The sequence below is a fragment of the Scardinius erythrophthalmus genome (assembly GCF_964197995.2).
Source record: "Scardinius erythrophthalmus genome assembly, chromosome: 18".
Lineage (NCBI taxonomy): Eukaryota > Metazoa > Chordata > Actinopteri > Cypriniformes > Leuciscidae > Scardinius > Scardinius erythrophthalmus.
The window spans coordinates 35,083,201-35,110,782 of NC_138238.1; the positions used below are offsets into that span (position 1 = coordinate 35,083,201).

At 40.1% G+C, this 27,582-nt stretch overlaps 1 protein-coding gene across 2 annotated transcripts; it reads left to right on the top strand.

The window, feature by feature from the left end:
- The first annotated feature begins 482 nt into the window (after nucleotides 1-482).
- On the top strand, nucleotides 483-27,141 carry prr12a (proline rich 12a). 2 transcript variants are annotated; one of them, XM_081393584.1, is made up of 15 exons: nucleotides 483-1,365; nucleotides 4,426-4,583; nucleotides 8,337-8,498; nucleotides 8,795-13,311; nucleotides 13,536-13,721; nucleotides 14,800-15,487; nucleotides 15,660-16,150; nucleotides 16,259-16,375; nucleotides 16,897-17,030; nucleotides 17,862-18,277; nucleotides 18,803-18,925; nucleotides 19,025-19,122; nucleotides 22,083-22,214; nucleotides 24,798-24,893; nucleotides 24,980-27,141. In XM_081393584.1, the coding sequence occupies exons 1-15, from the start codon at nucleotides 1,283-1,285 to the stop codon at nucleotides 25,112-25,114; spliced, it is 7,536 nt and encodes a 2,511-aa protein (XP_081249710.1). In that variant the 5' UTR covers nucleotides 483-1,282; the 3' UTR covers nucleotides 25,115-27,141. The 2 variants fall into 2 exon arrangements, with proteins under 2 accessions (XP_081249710.1, XP_081249711.1); XM_081393585.1 differs by having other exon boundaries at nucleotides 18,806-18,925.
- Nucleotides 27,142-27,582: the final 441 nt, after the last annotated feature.

Sequence of the window (27,582 nt, forward strand, 5' to 3'; positions counted from 1 at the left end):
ACTTTCTTTATTGCCATTGTTACTTACTGTTATTTTTTGTTTTAATATTGTTATTGCTGCTACTTCATGTATGGTGACCTTGAGTGGTTTGAAAGGCGCCTTAAATAAAATGCATTATTATTGTTATTATTACAGTTAGCCTACTTAATACAGAGTAGCCTACAAAGTACGGGTTGATATGTAAACATATGCTAAATTATCTGTCCCAGTTCATGGTCATTGTCAAAGGTGTGTGGGGGTCGTGAGGGGCGCATAGAAACACGAAGCCCACAATGAATCCTCAATGCATTTTTCACGTGAAGGCCAGACATCCCTGAACGTGCATCTGCGAATGTCAAAGGAGTCTCCCCCTTCTTTGGGCTCTGACCATTTTGGTTGAATACGAGGGAGCAGTGTGTTCCGGGAATAGCTTCTGTTAGTGGCTGCTGTGGAGGTGAACTAGAGACTACGCGTGAGCCCGAGTATGAGAGAGAGAGAGAGACAGAGAGGGGAGGGAGAAGGGAGAGAAACAGCCGCCTTCAAAAATGGCGTCTTCGAGGGAAAATGACTAATATTATGAAAACGCAGGCCTCGAGCTCGGCTTTCAAGTGAACTGTGCGGATTTACCACGCAGCGTCAGGGTTTTTTTTATATCGTCGAAGTCGAATGCAACACAAAACTCGTGAAGGGAACGGGATTTACTGAAAAATAATAGCAGCAACACCATCTTATTTTGATGCGTCGACAGGGCTAACAGCTAGCTCACAACAACATTGTGGGTGGAATTTAAAGGGTGCATTTGATATTCCTCCAAATTCGCTCGCAATATAGTTGCACGCAATGTAGGAGTTGTTTAAAGGCCGATATGCCCCTTGCTTGGTTAATGCATATTTAATACAACTAAAGTAAGTGGAGAAAGGGGAGGAGAAACAAGGGAAAGGACGTATACGGTCATATGCGTCCATCGGTAATTTATCGGTAACCAGGTCAAACCGAATGATTCGCATCCCGTCAGGAGCATGGCATTACTTGGTCTGGTTTTAAATGAGAAAAGACTGAAAAAGAGGTGAGTTATTTCGTTGGAGGTGGTCGGTGAACACCCCCTCTATCACGCACGCACTCATCTCCTCCCCTCCATTTCCCTCTCCCTTTTCAATATGCTATTTTTCACTCTTGTGGACTTAGTCGTCTCTCACCAGGAAGAATGATTAAAAACTGACAACAGGACCGCGATCTTGCCGTGCAAAAAATAGTTTTGCACCGAAATCGTTCGCTCGCATCCAGCCGCGCGTATTGCGAAGCAATGGATAGAAATTACCCGGGCGCTGGGTTCGGTGATTTGGGCGCCGGAGCCGGATGGAGCTACGAGAGATCAGCCAAAGCAAGGTAAGCATGCAGCCATGCTGAAAACACAGAATGGTGTACGCTGTTTGGCACTAAACAGACTGTGAAAACCTATGCATTTGCATCTGACTCTGACGATGCATTTGCGTAGGATGTCATAAGGTATTAGTGTAGCTATTGTTATTCAAATAAGCGAGGGATTGCGTCTTTGGAAATTCAAGTGTGATTGATGGACTAATGTGCGGTTTGGGGAGGAGAGGGAAGAAAAAAGGTGGGGGGCGGGGTGAAGTCTGCCCGAACGATTTTATTACAGATCCCATCGTAGATTCATTTAGCAGCATCCCCGATCAATGAGGGGCTCGGGTCAAGTCTATTGAGAGCGGGGTCGCTGAAAAGAAGGCGAAGTACAGCGATCGGAGATGCTGCAGTTTACCTGCGCTCTTTAATTTGCAACATTGATTAAAAATACCCCGTCTCACAATCAAACGTTACAGTTGCGATGGAAATGCATGTGTATATTCATATCATATTGCTCTAACCGCGTGTTCGATAATGCCTCGTTGTTTTAGAAATCGTGGAAACAATACTACGCGGCCTCTGATGATGAGGAGCCACAGTCAAACCCCCATTCAGCTGACGTTAGCTAACCTCTTCATGCTGTTGTCGCATGTGGGCCTACTATTGATTCGAGCTAGAAAATGTTATATAAAAATTGATCTTTACGTTAGGGCAGTGAAAATAAAGCAATCTATATCGTTTGTAAAGATATGCATACGCTAGCTCTCGCGCTCGTTCTTCGGAAGATGGGAGCGACCTGCGGTGCTAACGAGTTAGCATCCAATGCTATGCTTACTGTCACAGATTAGGACATTAATTCCAGCCAACAAACCATTGCATAAATAAAAAGGTTTATTTTGAAAAAAATAAAATAAAAATGGTATAATCACTAAGGCGTATCATTATTTTAATTTCAAAGTAGTTTATTTGCATGATTGTTTTACATCGATAATGCCAAAGCATCACTACACAGATTACAGAGATACAAGCCAATAATGTCAATGAAAATTAAATAATTCACAATAGAACATGGTTAAAACAAAAAATATTACTGTACTAGAGGAGAGCAGTGGCTGGTTTCTGAGGGTATAGCTCCAATTAAGATATGATATTTATTTGGTTTTGTTTTTAGGTATAAATTATCTGTCCAGGTGCCTTACAGAAACTTATTATCTTATTATACAAGTTCTGAATGAGATTCTAAGTGAAATTGCTGTGGTTTCTGCTAGATAAGGATGTATATGGATAAGATAGGTGTGTTTCTACAGCCCCAAAAATATAAATATTAGCGGTGCACCAATATTAAAAATAATCATACGTAATGGCAGATGTGGGAAAAAAAATATTTTCTAAAAAATAAAATTGAAATGTTACAATTGAGTTTAGGCATCAAAACATTTTAATAGTATTAAAAAAGCGGGATAACTTATTTTTTTTTACCTGAAAAGAAGCAAGCAATGAAAAACAACAGAAACCGTAATAAAGGCCACTTATTTAGTAATGCACTATGATTTGCTTTTGACATAGATGTTCAGGTCTTTCAAAAGTAACCTGTTGTCTAATTAAGGCATATATATAATTGTGTTTTTCTCTGATGCATAATTAACAGATTATTAGTTTTAAATGATTATTCATTCAAATGTATGAATTTAGTTCTAATTAGCAATTAGGCCTGCTCGATTATGGCAAAAATCATATTCACTATTATTTTTCTTTTATTGATTCTTCAGCAAAAACTAATACTTGGTTAACTAATGTAAGAAAAAGGACCTCAAAAGTAATTACATAAGACAAGTAAAACGTTTGCGATACAATAAGAACAAAGATTCTAATTACAAACAACAGACAAATAAATACAACAGAATGAAAGTGTTTTTCAGGAAGATGTAATAACAGTGGCATTCAGATAAGTAATAGTCCACAACAAAGAAAGTGAATAAAAGTGTAAAATAACACTGCATAGGCTTACTATACACATTAAATACAGATTAATCCTTATTAAAGCTTCTTAAGTTATTCAGTTAAGATCATTGAGTGATTTTCCTTTGTCATTTCTTGTTGATTATAATTAATAACAGACTGCTGTAGGCTGCTGTCATTTTAAGAGATTGCGTAATGCACGGATTCAGTATAGTGTTACACGCGTGTTTTTTTCTCTAATGTGTACGTTTACTTAACCCAAATTTTTTGTCATCATTTACTCACTCTCAAAATGTTCCTGTATGAGTTTTTTCTGTTGAACATAAAAGAAGATATTTTAAAGAATGATGGTAACCAGACAGTTGGCGGTAGCCATTTTTTTTCCTACTATGGAAGTCAATGGCTACAGTCAACTGTTTGATTACCGACATTCTTCAAAATATCTTCTATTGTGTTCAACAGAAGAAAGAAACTCATACAGGTTTGGAACATGAGGGTGTGTAAATGATGACTTTTTGGGTGAACTATCCCTTTAAGACAACCGACTGTGTTTACAAGTGAATACTCTCCAAAAAGGCATTTTGAGATTTTTGTGTGTATGCTTTATGGCTCGTATCCGAAGCCCATTTGCCTATCTGCGTCCGGCTCCGACTTGGGGCACGCGCACAGAAAGCCACCTGGGGACTAGTGTCTCTTTTGCAGCTTAAAACGCTTTTAAAACTGTTTAATATCAAACACGTCCCGCAGTTTAGCAACAGACTGCATTTATTTGGCGCGCCGCTTTGAAGGAAAGGAAGGTGCGTGGGACGGAATGCGGCAACGGCACAATAATCGCTTGACCTTGATTCTCTTGTTTTTATTGTTGGGAAGCCAAAATCAAATTACAATTAATCGCACAACCATATTAGCAATTTAAACAAACTTAATGGGAGTTGAATTAAAAGTTATATAACAGGAAAGTACCCTACCCTTTACAAAATTGCTTCCTAGTTATTGCTAGATATACTTGTTTAGGAATAGTGTACAAAGAGAGATTATTTGCTATTTAATTACTATGGTTTTAACCTTGTTTAAGTATCATTGTTTATTAATTCTAAAATCACTGGTGATTTCTGGTCTTGGCAGCTTGGTGTACGGCAGCTCTAGATCATCACACCCGGAGTCTGAACTTCTTCATCGCCAAGCCTATGCCACTCCCCATCCCCTGCAGGGTTATGCTACCAATCACCATCCTGGTGGATCTGGCCAGGGTGGGGCATGGGGTGCAGCTGGAAGAAGCCTAGGTGAGTGACACTACTTTGACTCCATATCTCGTTTGGGTTCATTGTATCATGTTGACATGTATAGCTCTACAGCACATGTGGAAAATGGAATAGCTAAATTTTATTTATGATGTATGCTGATCATTTAATGATACAGTAATTGATATATGATAATTTCACAGTGTTTCCCACGGGATTTTGTGAAACTGTGGTGGGCGGACCTCGGACCCTCTAGGGGGGATCCGGAAGAACATTTTGTACAGTTTAATTCATAAATCTGGTGCACTTTGAGAGTTTGAAATTTAGAGCTCCAACCCATATTTAGTGTGCAAATTGAACAAAGAAAAAGTCAGTGTATGGACTCAAGCCTCTTTTTAGTTTTGATAGTGTCTCAGTCTACATTACTACAAACAATATGCTATATATAGCCATTTAACCAAAAAATACCGAGATATGATTTTTTTTGGCCTTATTGCCCAGCCCTAATATAGCCTTATTGTAAAACAAATGCACTGAAAAATAGATTAAACTTTCATAATTAGTTTTGGTCATTTCTGTACATGCAAGAGATAAACCCCATGCAAGAGCTTTTGGTGCTGTCAAGCTTTTATTATGGCGGAAACCAAGTTTACAAACGCGTCTCATTACAAATCTAGTGAAATGCTGTAATCGCCAACTTTGCAAATGTGAAAATATTGTGTAACTGCGTTCCCAAATGCACGCTAAGCTCAGCACATGCACAGAAAGAGTTCACTGCATTCATTCACTGTGAACTGAGTAATTACATTGAGCTAAATGCGTGAGTGAAGTGCGCACTTCTCTTTGTGCAGCGCAAACAGTATTTTGATAAGGACACAACAAAGCCTTGTCGCGCATTTGATTTTAGTTTGTTTGACAGCAATGGTTCAAAACACGACATTAAAGACCTTTTATGTTATCATGAGACGTTTAAATATATTTTCAGGCTGCCACAGTCTAGTCAATGAATGGGAAGCACTGAAATCTATTTGTGGTGGTCAATGTTGATATTGTGACTAAATCAATGTATGGGAAACACTTTTATCAACTGATCACAATTATTGATCACATCAAGGCCAGACCTTTTTTTTTACATGTGTATTTAAGTAGTTATTTTTTTGATGACTGTGATGTGAACAGTCTTGCATAATAGGGTGCACTGCATTCCTGAGGTTTTGAAGTGCAGTGTGCCCAATAGTAGTCTTTTTTATAGAGCTTATCACATTTTCTCTTCCTTGACTACCATGATTGGTTTGCAGCAAAGAATGCATTAGTTAATTCAAGGCTTGTCACATACACAATACCAAATTTCAGTAGTCAATTCTAATATCAGCCAAAAATACCAGCAAAATAATTTAAAAAGTGAAATATTCCTATAATTCCTTTAATTCCTTTAAAGTAGTTATTGAAAACAACCAATGTAATAATAATAAATGGAAACAAAGTTATAGGTTTTTTGTTTTTGCATTTCTAAGGATTCTAACAGCAGGATCAAGTTTTCAATTAAAAAAGTTATCACATGCAATGTACTTTTGACAGCTCCAGAACTTTCGTGAAAACTACAGATTATACTTCCGCTATTTTGTATCCCTGTCCATAGACAGTCAGATCAACATAGGGTTATTACCAGGCAGTGCAAACACAATGTAAATGAAAGATTCATTATGCAGTGTAACCGGTGCCATTGATATATAACGGGAGTTTTGGTGAGAGTCCAGAACTATTTTAATCACAATTAAAATGACAGTTTGTTTTCATGTTACGAAAAGAAACCATGTGAAGTTGACCATTTAGTCACTGGCTTGATTTACTGATGTATAAACAGCAAAAAACTATTTTGGGACAAATAACATCTGATTGTACATGAATCATTCAGAAATCACTGATCACAGATAAGGCATTAGAATTAACATGGATACTTACACGTTGTGGCATTACTTTCGTGTTCATATCTTACAGTAAAAGTCTGTTTAAAAAGCCTGCACCGAAATTGCGACTGATTTACCAAAGAATCCACAGTGAAATATACTGAACAAACAAATAACGCTCTACTGAGACATCCACATAATTGAAAATAATTAACCACTTTACTAGCATTAGGATCCATTGGAAGGTAATGTTATTTTTAGTTCAGTGATCCTGTATCTCTTTCTCATCTCACTAATGTGCCAGCGGGCAGGGCCAAAGGTGTAGAAAATTATGTAGAAGTAGGCATTGATTTGATTCTGCAGAGGCAGTCTTTCGTCATACTATCATGTCATAATGTGACAAAATCTGAAACGAGTCGTTTTCGGAGCTTGGTTTCAGTAAAAGCTGTTTTTGGACTAACGAGGATGAGTACAATGAGTTCTTACATAGGGGTGGGAATCTCAGGAACCTCACGATTCGATTACGATTCAGAGGGTAACGATTATCGATGCATCTTTTTTTTTTGTGACTACTTGGTACTTTTAAAGCAAAGTATTTATGATGACCCATAAAGAATTTACTTCCAGTACTTCCTATATTAATTTTATTAATAAAACAAATGGAAGTGATTTGGCAAGTCAACTGTAAGGTTACATTTGACAGCATATGTCCCAATATTGTAAAGAACCAACAGGAAAATAAATGTGCCTGTACTAGCAGCATACTTGTAGTAAATGAATACAAACTTCAGCATATTCTGAATCTCTAGCATTTGATAATGGACTTCTAACCAACATCCTCCTGTTATTTCCAATGAGCAATATAATCCTTCAGACAAAAAAAACATTTTTCTGTAGCAAAATCACAAACAGTTTTCGTTCAAAAATATAGAATTATGTACCAGCAGCTCTCATACAAACATAATGCTTGTGGACTTACGCATATTCTGAATAATTAGTAACATACAAAGCCGCTTTTATACACAACTAAATAACAAAGAGTTATGACTTGAAATTTTTGCTGTATACCACAATCAAAAACAGCTTATACAAAAAAAGTAAATGAACATCTGCAGAGAGCACAGTCAAAATGTAACTTTTTGTGACTGGCATTGCACTGATACATACTGTAACTGGAGGGTAGTATAACGTACGTATAACAGATCGGTTTACAGCATATTGATGTGAAAACTAAACAATACAGAAAGCAGCTCTCATACAAAAAATACTAAATAGGTCACAATGAAATTGCCAATTTTCCATACGTTAGCTTTTAACGAAGAGGGTGCCGTTCGAATTTGGCGCTCAGCCATCATGCGTCTCTGTTATGTTCGCGTTTCTGTTATGTGTGCGCCACAGACTGTCCACGCTTGAGAGTTCTGCCTTTTGCGTTTCATCGATATTACGGTATTAAAAAAACTTTTTTTTTTTTTGAAAATCGTTTTTTGACATTTGTGAATCGATTCAGAATCTTCCACGTCCGCATCGCGATGCATCTAAGAATCGATTTTTTCCCCCACCCCTATTCTTACATGTCAAAAGATCAAGAAAAAAATTATTTCTTGATTCATGGCCCCTTAAAGACCTAATTTACTGTGTTTACATCAATACCCTGCCAAAGTATTTTGACCAAGAAGTGAATTTGATCTGATGTGAAAAGACATGGGTACCAAATTTAGAGAGACTGGTATTGTTAGATTTTCATTTTTATTATAGAATTTGCTGGGTATCAAAGCACCAGTACTTTTGATATCACCAATAAAAAGTATATGTTTTTTGTGTGTGTGTGGAAGTAATATATTTAGCAAAATGTTCTCATTACATCATTGTTTTTCAATGTTTCTCATAGGCCTTTCTGGACTTTTTGATGCTGGGCTCCACCACGCAAGTCCATCAGGCCCAGATCCATCGGTTATGAACCTTATATCTGCACTAGAGTCCCGGGGTCCACAGCCACCTCCCTCTGCCTCATCCCTCCTATCCCAGTTTCGCACTCCATCATGGCAGACTGGTAAGCTGAGCTTACTGAGTTCTATGGGGTTTGCATGGGTGGTTCTTCTATTTGAATAATGTACAACAAACTGAAATAACATATTTGATAAAAATTACATCAAGAATGCACAGTCACTTCCTCGATGTACTGAAATTCTGGTAAACTGTAAGTGCAGTCATCCAGCACTGTCATTACTGTTGCTATAACAACGATTAAAAAAAATTACTTTGCTCTCTTGTAATAACTCAGTGTTCACAGCCATTTTCTTAGCCTTAGCTTTTATCTTTTCTTTGTGTCTTTTCTCCACATTCTAGCCATGCACACACCTGCCCCTGCAGAGCTCTTCATCTCTGGTGCTCTTCCTGGATCTGGATCCTTTCCATCCTCTTCTGCTTTGTCTGCATATCAACACCCAGCGTCATTCTCAGGGCGCTCCTTCCCTGGTGTGTCCTTACAGGACACGCCCACTTTCAGTCCTACCTCCAATGGCCTCCTGTCACCCCATGATCCTTTACTCCACATCAAGACGCCTTCTCAGTCGAGCCTGGGCTTTGACCGCCTGTTGTCATCACAGGGTGCAGCTGCGGCTTACCGTGGAAGTCATGATCCTTCTGTGAGTGGGGTCACATCTGCTCAAGCCTCCTCTGCAGCCTCAGTTTCTGCCCGCCATATACCGTCTCATCAGTTTAACTTGTTGTCCTCTCAACTTCAAGACCAGTCCTCCCAATTGTACAGTGCCTCTGTGTTTTCCTCTACCCCTGCTCCACCTCAGCCATCATCCCAAGAGCGGACAGTATCAAGACAAGACAGTGTAATTAAACACTACCAACGTCCCTCTCCGGCACAAGCCCCCCCATCCACCCCTCACCCCCTGCAGCACTACCTTAGCTGTGGGGTATCAGGATATCAGCAAGCCACTCATACTCGCCATGCTGGCCTCTCGTGCAGTCCTCTTGGTGAACACAGTCCTTCCTCAGACCATAAACCCTCCCCCAGGACTGAACAGTACAGACCAATAATCCAACCTTCTTATGGGTCCTCATCATCCACATCCTCTGGTGGGGCTGGAAAGGGGACAAAGAGCAGCTCCAGCAGTGGCTACTCCTCTTCTGGATCTGCATCCTCTTCCAGAACCCCCCACACACCACCCTCTGCCTCTTCTGCTTCATCTTCATCTTCATCCTCTTCCTCCTCCACTGCGTCTGCTAGCGCTCGTCAGTCTAATTCCATTCCAGCCTCCACTTCTGCCACTGCATCCTCTCGGCAACAGCCACCAACTCAGACTGTACCTCCTCCACCCCAGTCACATTCCCAACCTTCCCAGAGCTCCTCTAACTCCACCCAGCAAACCCTTCCCAAGTCGTGCCTCTCGGGTTATGGATCCCCAGTGGCTCCAGTCAAGTCATCGAGTGGTCTAACTGGCCAGACCCCACCTCAACCTCAGTCTTTCTCTCCAAATCAGCCTCCCCCATCACACCTTTCCCAGTCATATGGGGGCTTCAGTTCTCCACAGACTCATGATCTTCCTTCAGCTAGGACCTCTGGAGTTGCTAAAGGATATGGGAATTTGGGAAGTCAATCGTTTTCAGCAGATTCAGTATATGGGACTGATTCAGGTTATGGGTCTCTGCCACCATCCCTAGGAGGTGCTGGAAGTCCATCAATGGGTTATGGTGCATCAGGACACTCTCCTGCCCTTCTACGGTCAGGAGCAAGTGGTGGAACAACTGGTGGTAGTAGTAGTGGAAGCAGCACAGGAACTGGAGGCAGTGGTAGCGTGGGAGGTGGAGGAAGTGGTGGTGGATCTTACCACATCCCTGATTCCAGCCCATCTCCATCTGGAAATTCTGGAATCATCCGCCCAGGTCTGCATTCTCCTGCACCTTCACGACCTGCTCAGTCACCTGTTGGAGCAGGATCCAACAAATATTTATCGTCTGTTCTCTCACCTTCGTTTTTGCCTTCCCCGCAAGGGTACCCAGACACAAGAGGACCTCGATCACAACCCTACCACTCATCTGTTCCTCCTAAAACAAAGTCTGATAACAGCATACTTGGTGTAACAGAGTCTAGGCCACAACAGGACGATGATGTTGATGATGATTTCCTCATCCAACACCTTCTTCAAGCCCAGAGTCCTACTCCTCAAGCATCACATCACCATACTCCTCAAAGCCATCATTCCTCACAGCCCACCCAGCAGCCTCCAGTCCTTCCAGCTCAGGATAAAAATAAGGGGCTTGATTATGAGATGAGCAAAAGCTCAGAAGAGCGGTACCACCTTCAAAGTGTTATTCGAACACATAGTGCCACCTCTAATGCTGCCGTCACTGGCACCGGGAGTGGAGCTGGACTGGACAGTCAGTTGGAGATGTCCCTAAAGAAACAGCACCAACAACAGCAACAACATCAACAGCAACAACATCAACAGCAGCATAAACAACAACAACAACAACAACATCAACAACAACCACAGCAGAAGAGCAACAGAACTGTAAGTGATGGAGGACGAGGGAGTTCAGAACAAACACATTCCCATCCTCACCATCATCATGATTCTTTGGGATCAGTGGTGCACTATGGACGGGGTGACCCGTATTCCCAACACTCCATTCCTCAACACTCCACCTCCCACCATCAACACACTCCACACACACCAACGCACCCACACCTACACTCTCACCCACACATGGATCTTCAGAAAAAGCCTCAAGATTCAGGAGATATGGCTTACATGCGTAAGACACCTGATGTGCAGCAACATCACCATCAGCATCAACAGACACATCAACAGCAAACTCAACATCATCAGTCGCATTCACAACATCAACAACAACAACCACAGCAGCAACAGCATCATTCTCAGTCACAGTCACTTATGGACTCTCCCACTGACCAGTCTCGCCAACCTTCTCATTTGCTGCAGTCTGTGCTGTCCCATACTCGCAGCAAAATAGACCCTCAGCAACAGCAGCATTCTGTAAGCCAGCAGGCCCTAATGGAAGCCACTGGGGGAGTTGTGTCATCAGAGACCCATTCCCAGTCTCAGACATCCCAGCTCCAACTCCAGCTTCAATCCCAAGCTTTGGAAGCAGCTGGTCACTATGGTCATGGTTCTCAGCAGCAAGACCAGAGCCGCCCTAAGTCTAACACAGTGTCTTCACTAGACATGCTAGAGCATTCCCTCTCTCGGACATCTAGCCAAGAGGGGGCAATGGTGGATGAGAGGACAGGGGGTGAAGGAAGCAGGGGGAATTCTGGAGCAGCAACAGCAGGAAGTGTAGAAAGACGCCAGTCACAGGACCAGCAAAGACTTTCATCTCACCACCCAACGCAGCACCATGCCTCGGAGTTACACTCATATCTTCCTGAGCCAGACTTGAGTTTATCAACAACCTCACATGGACACCACCTATCCCACCATCACCACCAACAGCAACAAGCATCACAAGGTCCTCAACATCCTAACTCCCACCATCAACACCCTCACCCCTCCCATACTAATCAGCAGAGCCATCATCATCTTCCTCAACAGGCCTCCTCTGCAGCTTCTCAGCAACAAGAGCAGTCTCACCCCTCTCATGCCTCCCAGATTCCTCAATCCCAACTTGACCATCAAGGAGAGCCTCACTTTGACACCAGAAATCCAGCCGCAAAATCGAATCAAAACCAAAATCAAAGCCAACAGAGCCAGAGGTTTGTTCCTTTAACATCCATCTGCTTTCCCGATTCTCTTCTCCCAGATGAGGACCGCTCTTTCTTTCCTGGAATGGAGGATATGTTCTGCCCAGAGGAATACAAATCCAGTTGCTCAGGAGGAACTGGGCAGGGTCAAGATGGGGTTGCACCTGGCCAAACAGTGCAGGAAGGAATGGAAGGAATTAAAACTACACCTGGAGGAGGAGACAATACAGGTCCAAGTTATGATATGCTTGGCCATCACAGTGACCAGGGGTATGGGCAATATTGCCATGATCTTTCAGAAACTGATAATGGAACCATGCATTTAGATCTTGACTCCTTGAAGACTCATGAGCTCCCATCTACTGTCAACACAGAGCAGCTTGGACTAATCCAATCTCAGCCAGCCAGCCTTGGAATGGGGACAACTGGAACTGTCGGGGAAGGATCTGGTGCCAAAATAGGAAGTACTGGGGGATCTGGGTCTGGATCCGGGGGTCTTACCTCTCCAATTTTCTGTTCCTCTCGCCCAAAGAAGCTTCTGAAATCCAGTTCCTTCCATCTGTTGAAGGAGAGACCTGATCCAAACTCCTTGCCCAAGAAGAGCTATGCACAGGAGTATGAATTTGAGGATGATGAGGATAAGGCTGACGTCCCAGCTGACATTCGCCTCAACAGCCGAAGCCGACTTCCTGATCTGATACCAGACCTTGTGTCCAGTTGTCGCAAATCAAGTGGAGTGGGAGGGGGAACTTTAAGCCCTTTAATGGGTGATCTAGATTTTGGATACTCATCCCTTGGTCCCCCTCCTCAGTTGTTGCCACAGGATGGACCGAAAAAAAGAGGCAGGAAGCCCACAAAACCCAAACGAGATGGACCTCCAAGGCCACGTGGACGACCACGTATACGCCCATTGCCAGAACCTCACCACTCTAGGGGTATGATGGGAGAGTACGGAACAGGATATGTTCCTGAAAGAGGCAGAGGCAGAGGAAGAGGCAGAGGCAGAGGTAGACGGGATGAATCCATGATGGACATGGAGATAGCCAATAAAGATCCAAATCAGATGTATCAGCAGCACATGCAACAGCAAATGCATCACCAATCACAACAGCAGACACAGCATCAGGAGCCAATCAAACCCATCAAGGTGAGCTGTTAAAATTGAAAAAGCTACTGTTACAATTGATAATATACTGTCTAAAATGAAACTTACAACTTTGGTAGTCATTACAGATGAATAAATATATCAGTTATCAGAAATCATTTTTGTATAGCATTGTATAACATTGGATATTTAATTTTGTATGTTCATTTCATCACTTCATCACAAATCCAGGAGATTTTCTATAACGTCTTATCTTCCTCTTTTAGATTAAACTTCCTATTGGAAGCATGTCATCTTCTGATGCATTGTTGCGGACAGACTCCTTATCAGGCACTGATCCGGCTCTCTCAGATGGTTCTCTTGGTTCCGCTCCTTCTTTGGGATTAAGCCCTGGGACACCTGGAGTGCCTGACATGAACAGACCTCAAGACAAGAAGTCCAAATCCCAAGAGGTATGCAAATATAGTAGGCATGAAAAATCGAATTGTGATTTTTCTAGTTAAAAAGGGCTACTTAGGGCTGCACAATTTGGCCCAAAATGTTGTGCTTTTACATCAATATGACTAATAATAATAAATATGATTATGATTAGGGGTGGCTGATATACTGGTAGACATGATACACGGTAGAGATTTTGGACTATCGTCTCTATTGCGGTTACGCTCACGTCACGTGACGTTGCTGTACTGCGCGGTCATGAAAGCCTATGGTTTGCATGCATTTTTTTAACAATGCCGTTTAAAAACGTACAATTTTTTAAACAGGGTTAAAAATTTATTTTAAACCGTTGAAGCGGAATAAATAGCTAAAGACAACTCATTTCAGTATGCTCGTGCACTGTCTGAGAGACATGAAACTGCTGCTTAAAAGCGCGTGAGACGTTTTTTACAGCTTAAATTGGCTTGAACGGTTAAAAACACATACTTATGTGTCAAAGTGAACATGTAGAGAGAGAAAACACAAAAGTACAATGGATCCGTGCAGTCGGTCTTAAAATGATCAGCATCCAAATTGACCTGCTGTCAAAAAAAGAGAGCATTTCTCACTGCTCTTGACTGAATAACTTTTGTAACTGTGATACGAATAACTGTAATAAGACTGTATATAACTATGTTGTGATATACATTGTTATCGTGAAATAAAATACGTTTTTTAAGTAATAAAGATTACTTACTATATGATTTTGTTCATATTGCCCACCCCTAATTATGATTATTATTCATTATTTTTTTTACTATTTTTTATTACTAAATAGAAATATTAAACAAAATAAAAATTATTACTATTGTAATACACTATTTAGTTAAAAAAATTAATAAAAAAACAATATTTAAAAATAAATATAATAATATTTATTTAATCAAAAATCATAGTCTTTGTGATTTCATAATTGCACTAAGGCAAATCGCAATTTCGATTTTATTTTGATTAATCGTGCAGCCCTGGAATGTAGTGTAGATTCCACAGTAGTGTTTGTGAGCATATTTTTACATTTTAATCTAATCACAAATTTTGTCCCTTCATGTTTAGTTGGAAGATAAAGAGTCGGAGAAGACTGGCTTTGTTGCCTCATTTCTAGATTTTCTCAAGTCTGGAAAAAGGCCATCTGGAATGTCAACGGGCTCAGCTGACAGTGGTGGAAATGAAGATTCATCTCCTGGGAAAAGTGGAGGCATTCGCCCATTATCCCCTCAACCTCCACCCCCGCCAGCCGCTGCGGCTGTATCTGGATATGGAGATGGGGAAAGTGATGGGGGACTGTCTTTGGGTGGCTGTCCTAGCCCATGCAAGCGCTTGGATGAAGAGCTGAAAAGGAACCTTGAGACTTTGCCCTCCTTCTCATCCGATGAGGAGGACTCTGTTGGAAAGAACCAGGACCTGCAAAAGAGCATCTCCTCCGCAATCTCTGCTTTGTATGACACTCCTCAAATCACCTCAATGCAGCCTTCTTCACTTCCTCCACCCCCTCCTCCACCTCCTCCTGAACAACTTACACCAACACAGCAGCCACCAGCCCTCAGCCCTCAACCAACAATGCATACACACCTTCCCTCACATGCCCATACCCACTCTATTGAGCCTGCAAGATTGCAAAAAGAAGAGCAGGAGGAAGAAATGGAAGAAAAAGAGAAGGATGTAGATGAGGTAGTGGAGCAAGACCTGGAAGAGAAAGAGAAAATCCCAGACATGGAGCTGCCAAGTGTCCCAAAATTTGGAGGTGAGGGTCATTTTTGGAAAGTGGTATGAATTAAGCAGCTTAAAAAACACCTCCACACACCTTTGCTTTGTTGAAATAGGGCATTATTAAGACACAGTTGAAAACTTGTTTGCTGTTGGATTGTTGAAACTATAGGTGGTTGAAAATTTAAGAGTACCTTTCTCTCTTGCAGACTCGCCTCAAGAAGCCATTGAAGCCCAAGCTCCCCCTTCTCTCCCACCAGTTTCCCCATCATCCCCTGCTCCCTCCTCCGCCTCCTCGCCATCACCTCTTCCTCCCCTCCCCCTTCCATCTCCCCCTCCTCCACAGGAGGACAATCCTTCCGCCTCTCAGAAATCTCCACCACAAGAGTCCTCACCTCCACCCAGTCCTGTGGCTTCCACTGTTCCTGTCCTCTCTCCTCCTCCTCCTACTGTAGAGCCCACTCTATCCTCTAGCCCACCTTCTCCCAGTCCTCCTCCAGTACAGGAGTCCATTGCAGAGCCCGCCTCCCCTGAAGAGCCAGCTGTGCCTCAGATTCTACCGTTGCACTTGGCACAGAAACAGAGCGGTGCTGCCATTGTTGGAGAGACCGATGAGGATGAGAGTGAGAGTGGAGGCGAGGGCATTTTCAGAGAGAGGGATGAGTTTGTAGTGCGGATTGAGGACATCAAGTGTCTGAAGGTACGGCAAACTGTTTCTGTATTTTTTTTATGTATAATGCACATGTGCAGAAATATAATGTGACAAGATAGGTAGGTTTAATTTTGTGATAATCTCATCTCTCACTAGTTGGCCCTGCAGACAGGACGAGAGCCCCCTCCAATATGGCGTGTACAGAAAGCTTTGCTGCAGAAGTTTTCCCCTGAGATTAAGGATGGACAGAGACAGTTTTGTGCCACTAGTAATGTGAGTCATGACCCATCACATCATTTGTAGAAAGCAGCACACCAATTTTCAGCCATTTCTACTTTGTTTACTTCATCTGATTATGATTCTTATATATTAGTGCTGTTTACCATGGCACTGTTATTATTACTTGTATTAAGCCAGGGTTTTTAGAAATATCACTTTCTATTTTTATCTGATAAAACAGGCTAAATAATCCCATTCACCTGCATAACACCCTATTAAACTACTACTCAAACTAATTTAGTAACTGCAAAGCACCATCATGGCAACCATTCAGAACAACTTAGAGTTGTGGCAGTAAGCATCACTTTTTCATCAGAAATTGTAACAATCAATTGAAGGGAAAGTATGCATAATTGCACATTGAATAGTACAATATTCATCAGCACATTAAGTTATTGGTGATTCTGTTTTGTTTTTGACATTTGTATAAGCTGCATTTTAAGTTGTGTCACTATGTTTCTAAATTTTGTCTGTTCTTTTGTCCCCTTCTCCCTAATTTCTCTACTTCCTCCTAGTATCTTGGTTTCTTTGGGGATGCTAAAAAGCGCTACCAGCGGCTGTATGTGAAGTTTCTGGAAAACATAAACAAAAAAGACTACGTGAGGGTCTGTTCCTGTAAGCCCTGGCATAGACCTTCTGTCAACCTGAGGTATTTTGACCCCTTTATCTGTCTTGCTGCCCAGTCAAGTCAATGACTTCATAGACAATATGTGAGTGTGAAGGAATCTCTTAAGGAAACTTGTTTCAGACAGAGTACCTAGGCACAATAGCATCATGTTTAGTGATCTAGAAGAGATTCACATAAGCTTTATTCATATTGAGTGACTTAACTCCTTTCAGCTAATCCTGCTAATCAGCTAATCCTCATTAACTGCACTCACAGGATTGTGAGATATCATAGACGCATACTAGACACATATATCTCATAAGATGAAGGCATGTTAGTTGACAGGATATTACGCAAACATTACATTTGCATGTGCCTTGTTGCATTTTTCAGGTTTCGTACACATCCTATATGTCAGCATAAAAGCTGCAGTGTAAAGGGCTGTTTACAAAAGGACAATGACTATAAATTTTTAATTCTATGAGAAGAGGAAAGTCCACACTACTATAACAGTAACACAGGGGTACAATATCGTTGGGATCACCTTTAGAAGGATTTTTAATCTAGCTGATGAACGATAAAATCATTGCTTGCCAATCAAAATCCACCCGACTTGAGCATTTAAAGCTACAGATGCAGACTGCAGTGGATGCTTAATAAACAAAACATTATTGTATGGTGGTATGGATGCTAATATAGTTGTAATAGTTAACAGCCATTAACAGTTACATTATTTACTAGGGTAGAGTATTTTACATGTTTTGTGGTGCACTGTTGACCTGCTTAATAATGGTGTCATAATGATCTAGATCACAGCGGGTCATTTTAATGTGGCATATTTTTGCAACCATCCTGTTGTTTTTTGCTATTTAGGAGGCAGTCTCAACCAGTCCCGAAGTTAGCCCCGCCCCCCAATAACCAGACTCCCTTAGAGAGGGTTGAGAAAGACAGAGAGAAGATAAAGGAACCACGTGAAAGCAGAGAGAAAAACAACATTCGGCCAAAAGAACTGCGGGACAGAGAAAAATTGCTTAAAACCAGGGAAGAAAAGAAAGAGAGGGAAAAAGAGAAAAAAGCTTCACCTCCGCCGCCTTCGAAACCTGAGAAACGGGCAGCGTTGACAGAACGAGGGAAGGTGAAGGAGGAGAAGAGGAGCGCTGCACAGGAGAGGAAGACTGAACGCTCTGCTAAGCCTCAGCCAGCAAAGCCTCCGCCCAAGAAGCGCAGGAAGTGGCTGAAGGAAGTGCCCTCATCATCAGAATCAGACTCCTCAGCAAGCGAGGATGAAAGTGAGTATACTTTGAGTAAACGTGTATGGCATGCATTAGCCGAAATGTGCAGCGTTTGTTTCTAACGTGACACATTAACAATCACAATCGTTTACTTGAATCTGTTTTTTTTTTTATCAAGATTTTATTTATTTGCACACAAAATTTGGAATAAAAATTATAAAATCAAAAATATAAATACTATAAACTGAGTCTAACTCTATCATGAATCATATCGCTTACATCAACGATACATATTGTCACGTTTTTGTATTGCGGTATAACTATGTATCGTTACACCCTTATTATTAAAACTATATCATACATCATGTTTAACTCTAAAATCAAAAGAAAAAAAATAGGAAATTATATTTTATTTAGAAAAGAAAAGCCTATAAATTGTAACATTAAGATTTTTTTTGCATTGTGACATTATTCAAATGCAAAATAACCATTTTTAGACGTAACAAATGAGGACATGTGACATAAATTAGGAGGCAATGTACAGTTATGATAGTGAATATATGTTGACATGTCTCTGTCCAGCAGTGTCAGTAAAAGCTGGCCTGAACACACGTGGAATGCGTGAGATGTACCGGAGCTACGTGGAGATGCTGGTCAGTACGGCACTCGACCCGGACATGATTCAGGCTCTAGAGGACACAGAAGGTAAATGAATATGATTACCTCCCAGAAAAACTGCTGCGCTGTCGTTTTCAAAACACGAGATGAAATTCACCCTTCTCCTTATGTTATTTGCTGTTTCAGATGAGCTGTATCTTCCTCCAATGCGCAAGATCGACAGCCTTCTCAGTGAGCAGAAGAGGAAGCTTTTGAAAAGAGTCAATATGAACGCCCAGCACCAGGTAATTCACCTTTGTATTTGTGCTTGCTTGATTCTTTTATTTGATCGCTTCAGTAGTCTTTCATGTCCCTTAGAAATAGGCATCATCAAGGACTTTCAAACAATGTTTCCAACACCAATTTTCTTCAAGGACTTCATACAATAGGTTTTTCTTAAAGAAACTGTATGTAAGAAATGTATTTCAATCAATCATAAAATGGCCTTATGTCACTAGACATTAAGAAATCATGTTCATTTCAAATACTTATATCACTGACAACAGTAGTCCGGCCAGGATATTGTCATCTAAAAGTGAAGTTGCAGCCCTCAACTGATGTTGATGTTGTCATGTTGTGTTTTGGCCTGATGCCCCACCCTCCACCTATCTACTAATCACGTAGTCAGTAGTGTTTCATACACCGCTCTACAGTAATTTGAAAGTGATTGCAGTACCAGTTTTGGCCACAATCTTACATACGGTTCCTTTAAATTACTTTTTATTTCTCACATTCTTTTCATCCTTTATAGAATATAAACAGGATATAATATACAAAAATAATTCAGACTAAGGGTAGAATATAAATGTTAGAAATAGAAAAGGTTAGGGTAGAAAATAAATATAAAAGTTAAATGTCTATATAATGTGCTTGGATATTAATTCCTATAATACATATATACCGGTAATTGAAGAAATACAGCCTGTAGGTGGCAGTCTTGTAATGACATGATGAGAAACTGGAAAACTCCTAAAATAATAGGATTCTACTGCTAATCCATTATGCTGAATAACTTGCCTTTCAGAAATTACTGTTTAGAGACTTTATTCCTTTGTTTTAGTCACTGTTTGCATTATGTATAGCACGTTGCTGCTGTATTTTGAAAGCGGAAAGTGAATTTTTGCATTTTATAATTGCAGAAATAAAATCTTAAATGTGCAAAAACTGCACTGTAAAGCATTAAACTCACCTAACTCTGAACAGAGCTTGAGCCCTGAAGCATCTACAGCATAAAATACTATTTTACGTTGGGCGATCTGTGACGTACTGTGATTGGACAGGGCTCCAGACTAACTTTTTTTATTAGGAGCGCTGTAGCCCCTGACTTAAAATTTTAGGAGCGCAAGCAGAAAATTTAGGGGCACACCTTAAATCACCTTGCAATGCAATTATTCACATTTTCCCCCAAAATAACTGTATTACTGACAAATGCTTTGATAATAAATAGCCTTAACGTACAGAAATTACAATGTGCAGTTTTATTTTAAGTTCACAGGGCTCCAGACTAACATTTGAGGGCAGTGGCACTAAGTTCTACAGAAAGTATTTGGTAGCACTGTGGGATGACAAAGCACTGAGCTTAATTTGAGGTGTATAGATAAAGTTAACTTTAATTATTATCATTCATAATGTCTTAATATTAATTCAAAAGCAAAATGAGTGACAAAATATATATTAGGGAGTGAAAATAGTCAGTAAGCGTCCTCTGCAGCTATGTTTACAATAGTAATTTAATCTTTATCTTTTTTTTTTTTTTTAAATAAGTGTGAGTTTCCCTACTTCTTGAAACTTTTAGTTTTATAAATAGGTCTTTAAAGGATGAACAAAAAATGTTTGGTCAACACATTATTAAAAATAACATTTAAATATGATAATATAGTTTTGAAGTGCTGGAAAAATATGTGTAGGCTACTGTTATAACCACAGTATACCATAGTTACAGTTAGTGTTACTACAGTAAATCCAAGGTGATTGTTGCTAATCTGTGGACCTAAAGCCTTCAATAACTTGTTCGCTCATTGCACATGTTTCTCCTGGTTTCCACGTCAGCGCTGTTTGATCTTATATGGTTTATAACAGAGAATTCTGCGTCAAATCTGAATGTTTCTCACTGGATCTCGCAGCAATGTTATTAATTCTGTCGCGAACTCAATGGATTTCTTCACTGGATCTCCACGATGTACAGTAACTGTTTCGCGTGATCGCGATCGGCCCGCGACTGGCGAGAGGAGCTCTGCGCTGTCTATTATTGGTTCGAACTATTAAACGGTCTGTGAAGCAGAATGAGTGCTGAGTAGCGCAGTTTTTTCCACTTTCATTTTGTTTTTATTTATTAACATGTCACGGCACACTCTATGCTTGAGGCTGAGATTGAGTGTTTAAACTGCGAAGTGCCTGCACTGTCTGCAAACTTCGTTTTCCCCGCAGTTCTGGGGTAGCGACTGCAACATTAGCAGTTCATGGAGTTCATCTCCTTACAGTACCTCAACCAGCTGAATTCTCGTAGCCAGTCTTCCCGAAAATAGTGGGTTCAGGCCTTTATCACCTTACAAACCTCTGACTCTGAATCATCATCATCCGATTGTGTCTGTCCGTGACATTGATATTTGTCTCCGTCTCCTTCCCACGGACGTTTACGCGCGCTCGATTATCTCTAGGACCCTCCCCCTCCACACATTAGCCAGTTACAGTGGCCATTCCCTATTCTTCTCACACTCATTGGCCTGCCACACATTCCAGATTCATTGACGCGCCCCTTCCACGTTTAACGTGAAAAAATAAAAAAATAAATTACTGGTCGCACATGTGCGACTGGGTGTAAAATTCAGTCGCACACTCTCAAATTTTGGTCGCAAAATGCGACCATTTGGTCGCAGTCTGGAGCCCTGTTGGATTTCAATCATCCATGTTGTGTTACTGTAATTCTGAGTTCTTTGAGGTTAACCCGCTTAAACACCAGGTGCAGGGGAATATGAGACTTTAAATACTTTTTCCAAAACATATATTTGTTTCTTGTGCGTTTAAAACACCTACACGTTCTTTTTAAACTTCAAGCTCTCTTAAGCACTCTTCTACAAAGCAACCCCATTGTCCAGGTATTCCAGAACTGACATTTCTGAAAGCTAAATTCAAGCACTTTAAGTATCTTGTGTGAACCCTGTAAAACCCATTCTTCTCTGAATGTCCCTCTGTTCCTGCTCCACAGGAAGCTCTTCACACGTTCCCTCAGATTACGGCGGAGCCCCTGGACTCGGGGGCGGTGAGGGTCAGACTGAGTGGGGAATGCTACAACCGCAAAACCCTGAACCGCATCAAAAAGAGTGTTTCCAAACCACAGGTGATTCTTTCACTGTGAACAGTCCCCCTTTTTAAATTGAATTAATAGAGCTGTCAATTTGTGTGTGTGTGTGTGTATAGATGGATGGATGGATAGAATAATATACCATTCAAAATTTGGGGTTAAAGATTTTTTTAAATGAACTAATTAATGCTTCTTTTTTTTTTTAGAAAGGAGGGATTGAGTTTTTATTGTACATTTGTCAGTTTTTAATGTTAGATCTTCTTAACAAAGAATCCTGAAAAAATGCATCACAGTTTCAACAAAAATATAAAGCAGCACAACGGTTTTCAACACTGATTATAATAAGAAATGTTTCTTGAGCAGCAAATCATCATATTAGAATGATTTCTGAAGGATCACGTGACACTGAAGACTGGAGTAATGATGCTGAAAATTCAGCTTTGCATCACAGGAATAAATAACATTTTTAAATATATTGAAGTTATTTTAACAGTAATAATATCTTACAATATTCCATTCCAAAGGGAATCTTCTGAACTCCCTGAAACGCCTCAATTGTGAGTTTTCTTCTGGAAACGAACATGTCACAATATTCTCCATTTAAATAATTCCCAAGGAGATGTCTTCATTCTCCAAAACAAAGGGGCGGGGCCTGGTTGAGTTAGTTAGTACTGTGTTTAAACTTGCGGCTATGGTAAAGGGCGTGACATTCCCAAACACTCGAAGCGCTTGACCAATCACAACACACTGATCCATTCGACTAATTAGAGCACAGTGTGCTTTTCGGAAGAAGGGGCTTTATAGAGAACTAAACAGAGCGTTACTGACAGACTGGGAAGAGAGGAGCTGCAACAATGGAGAATATGTGAAAAATTGTGTTTTTGAACATTCAAGCATTAAAACCTATTCTAGTAGAGGCCAAAAACAAAATCAAGACTTTGTAAAAGGATGTAATATGGCCTCTTTAACACTTTAAATCCATTGGCAGTAGGGCTGCACGATTTGGGGAAAATGTCATATTGCGATTATTGAGGTCAATATTGCGATATGGGATTGCGATATAATAAACAAATGGTTTCATGAGTCAACTTGCTTGGTTCTCAAGGAAAATGCAAACACAGAGTAGTGATAATGCTGAAATGTGTATTTCTCAACTCAAACTTGCAACAACAACTAAAAAAACAGTGTTTTAAAGTTAAAATAATATTTTTTCATTATTAAATAATGACATCTCTGCATTACTGCAAACTTGTTATCATCTCAGTACAATAGTATAAAATAAATAGAGCAATAAATAAGAACATTTGTATGCTCATGAAAATAAGATATTTTGAACATTCTGTCCAGACAAGCAGGGACATTTAAGCATGATGTAACATGCTTTGTCAAACCTCAGTCATTTGGTGTAAGTGTATTGTGATTGTCAAAGCATTTGGTAACTAAACAGAACTTTGTCAAGTTTAGTGACAACATGTTACAATGTTTACATGGTACAATGACTTGTTGGCTACTGTTTTTATTATTGCTTGACACAAATTTGATTCCGATCTTGATTCAATATTGATTCATTTGGATAAATATTAGGTAGCCTAACAGTAGATGCATGTTCATTTTTGCATTTGCATTTTTAATGTTTAAATATATTGGGTTTTTACTAGGCTATAATAACAACGTTACAATATTTTAATAAGTAAAAATATAATCAAGATTTAATATAGTGCACATATTTAGCAAAATACTCCTCTCTTTATATCATTTGTCTAGCCAACTAACGTGCTATCATCAAATGGCTTTCCTGAGGTAAATGTAACGTTAAGTGACACATTGTTCTCCAGCTGTTTTATTGACCTCTTTCCGCGGTTGAAAAAAAAACTGATTGATCGATATTATGAACGAGGCATAAACATTTCGGCAAGTTGTACTGTATCTTTCAACACGCCTATTGTTCATTCGTGCTTATTTACTATTAACTAGTAGTAAAGAGTAGGCTAAGAGATGTTCGGTTCACGACCACGATCTGTCACGTCACATTTACAAGCGCCAAAGAATTTCGTAATAAAATTGACAGAATCTGAAGGCTGAGAATTAGTTTCATATCAAAAGTAACCTGCATGTCTAGTCTGTCGGTGTCAGTGTCCTCTTTGCTTCTCTTTGAGAAAATGGATGTGTGGCGTGTGAAAAGTGTCAATTGCGTGAGTCTCACGCTGAATGAGTGAGAGTTGGCAGCCCTGCTCTCTCTGCTCAGTGTCTGTTATCTTATAGCCAAAATATCGCCATATAACAGAGCTAGAGGTTTTCTGGCCACCAGTTCAGTGTCCGTCTTCACCTGTTCTCCGCGCTGCACACTGGGAAAACTCACGAGGTGACCATACGCACCACTGCCTACTGAAACTGACTGGTCTTTTTATTAGCGGTGTAGAAAATGGGCAAACAGCTCTCAGAGAGAATGGGTTGTCATGTCCACACATGCATTTATTTATTCATATAATCGCATAGGCTTGACATCGCGATCGCGGGATGATTAATCGTGCAGCACTAATTGGCAGCCTTCATAACTAATAGGAACAATGTAGAAACTGTAATCAGATTCTAACATGTCACCATCCCTGTCTCCTCCAGGACCTCAAGTTGTCAACAGACACATGTCGAATCTACAGTCTCTACCATTCATTGCATCATTATAAATATCATACCTTCTTACACTGCAAGAAAGAGGTAAGAACTACATTTCCCAAAAGCAGCTGGAGTAAACAAACGCATACATGAACGCACTATTAAAACTCTCTCGTCTTTTCTTGTAGACGAACACTATAGAGCAGGCTTCAGAAGATCCTGGACAAGAGGAGGTTGTTCAGCAGTGCATGGCCAATCAGAGCTGGCTGGAGACGCTCTTCAACTCCTTCTTAGAGCTGATGGCCCTCAGCACCAAAGCTTGAGAGGGAGGGGCAAATCGAGGAGGCCTCAATGTACAAAGAAGCTGGATTTACTGATGCCTAGCTCCCCTTCCCTCCTCTTCGGCTTTACAGAAATTCTCTTATAAACGGCTCTTACGCAGCGGCGACAGAAGAGGACCGGGCGATGACAATAACCAATAACTCGATTAACTCTTCACAAACGTCACCGAGGCCGCAGACCCGGTGCAGGATCCCTCCTGAGACCTCAGACGAACGGATATGACTAAACTGAGAGCACCTGAAATGGGCTGACCTCACTGAATTCACTGAATCCCAAGGAAATGGTACACAGAACCATGGAATATACTGTGTGGAGTCTTTATACTTTTTGAATGACTGATTCACCGTGGGAATTAACTGACGGGAGGAGTTCGCTTCGTGTCGACACTAGGAGCAAGTCTGTTACTGAATTTTACACAAATAATTTTTTAAGACTTTAGCAGTTTTATTCTGGCTTTTTTTTCCTGAAACGAGAGCGAGAGAGAGTGAAGGTTCTGTTTTATAAACGAGTGCAGATTGGAAAGCGGACATGGGAAGATGCGTGCGACGACATGTGATGACATTCAACGCTTTAGTCTACACGCGTGAAACAAGTGAGCTAAAGTAATGCATTTTTATTATTTATAAAGACATTTTTAACAGGACTTCGCACATACTATACAAACAAGTAATGCTTCATAACGGTTAAAATAATGTTTGTTCAGATGTTATAAATGGATCTTATTGCCACATTCTGAGCTGTCTTCCTTTTTGCTCATCGAAGGTGGGTAGATACAATGGAAAATGTCTTATCGTTTTTATCTGTTACGGAAGAGAAAAGAAAGAACAAACTATTTCAAGCTACGCAAACGGTATTATTGCAGTGCATTCTACAGAAAAAAGGCAAATGGCGTTGAAAGCGAGAGTGAAGCATCTGAGTCCCATTAGGGAGGGATTATGTATTAGTACTATTTAAAATGGAAATTTGTTTTTATTTGTTTGTCTTTTGTCTGTATTCTGAGTATTATTTTGGAACAATCTAATACTGTGCTTCTTTCAAAAGTAAAGCCTTTGTGTAAATATTGTACAGCTCTTGACAAAAATCCTCCGGTTCTTCTGTACATGGACTATCCCTGTATTTGACAAACAAATAAAACCGTCAACAACTACTTTGTCTCAAGTAAGATATCCTTTTTTCCTCTGGGTTTGCACTTTGCTCAAAGTCAGATTTCACTTTGTGACGGGAGAACTAATCAAGTCAGATCTTTGTCTCTCTCTCTTTGGCTTCAACAGAACTTTCTTCCCTAAATGACTTTATGCAAAGGTTTGTTCTTTTCCTTGAACTTTTGACCATGACTTCATTACACTTCCCCCTTTTGCTGTTATTGTGTATTATTTCTGTTGCTTTACATTTTATGATCTATTCATCTTCGGTTTAGGCCGCAAAACAGCAGGGTATTTCCAGCCTGGAACTTTCTAGAAAAGTGAAAATGTCTAGCTTTTTATGAAAAACGGTCCAAATTGTTTTGGAATATTTTCAAAGTATAACCAGAAAGTACAGTTGTGACCTACAATTTATACAATTACGTGGAAAATATGCAGCCGAAAAGTACATTGGCACTGAATTGATATTTCTCGTGACCCTAAGAATCTAAAGACATGCTTGCATTCTTGGTTTCGTATACAATTATAAATTAAAGCTGGTGTTTTATAACAGATTTAAAAGTTTTGATTGGTTGACATTTTTGCTCACAATTCTGATGATAATTCTTAAATAATAATAATAATAATGAGGAATAGGAGTGGGTGTGTCCAAATCTTTGTGCATTTGATCAGACAGATGGCAGGATTATTTGCTGATTACAGAATGAAAGCGCTGCTCTGAACAAAATGCCCTGTAAAATAAATATAAATATGTCTGACAGGTGTACTGATCAGAAATGTATTAAAGTCAATACAATAATATCATGAGAAAAAAATAATTTAAATGTAATTTTGAAACCAAACTTTGTATAAAGATGATTCTCAACTATGTTATGAAAGATATAACAATGATTTGATATACTATTTTACAGTATGCATGTAAACATGGCAATAAATGGGTATCCCCATTCTATACAATGGATTTATAGATTGCATCTAATTGGCATATTAATGTGTTCTTGTAATGCAAAAAGAAGTGTAATAATGGGAGTAATAACTTGGCAACAGTTTCATAAGAATATCATATTTCGTAGGAAGAACATTATTTTATTTCCCTATTCACTTGTTGTTTCCCCAAAAGTCCTGGTTACATCTACAGAGGACATCGACAGAAAGTCATATTCTGTTTTTTACTGAAATAATTTCTTCTACAGAGGACAAAAGTCTATGGGTCTCATGAGGATACACTATATTTGGAAATGTCATTGATTTTCACGTTGTTCAAACCTATTGTGTTATCGTGCCAACTGACCAAATTGCAGATATTG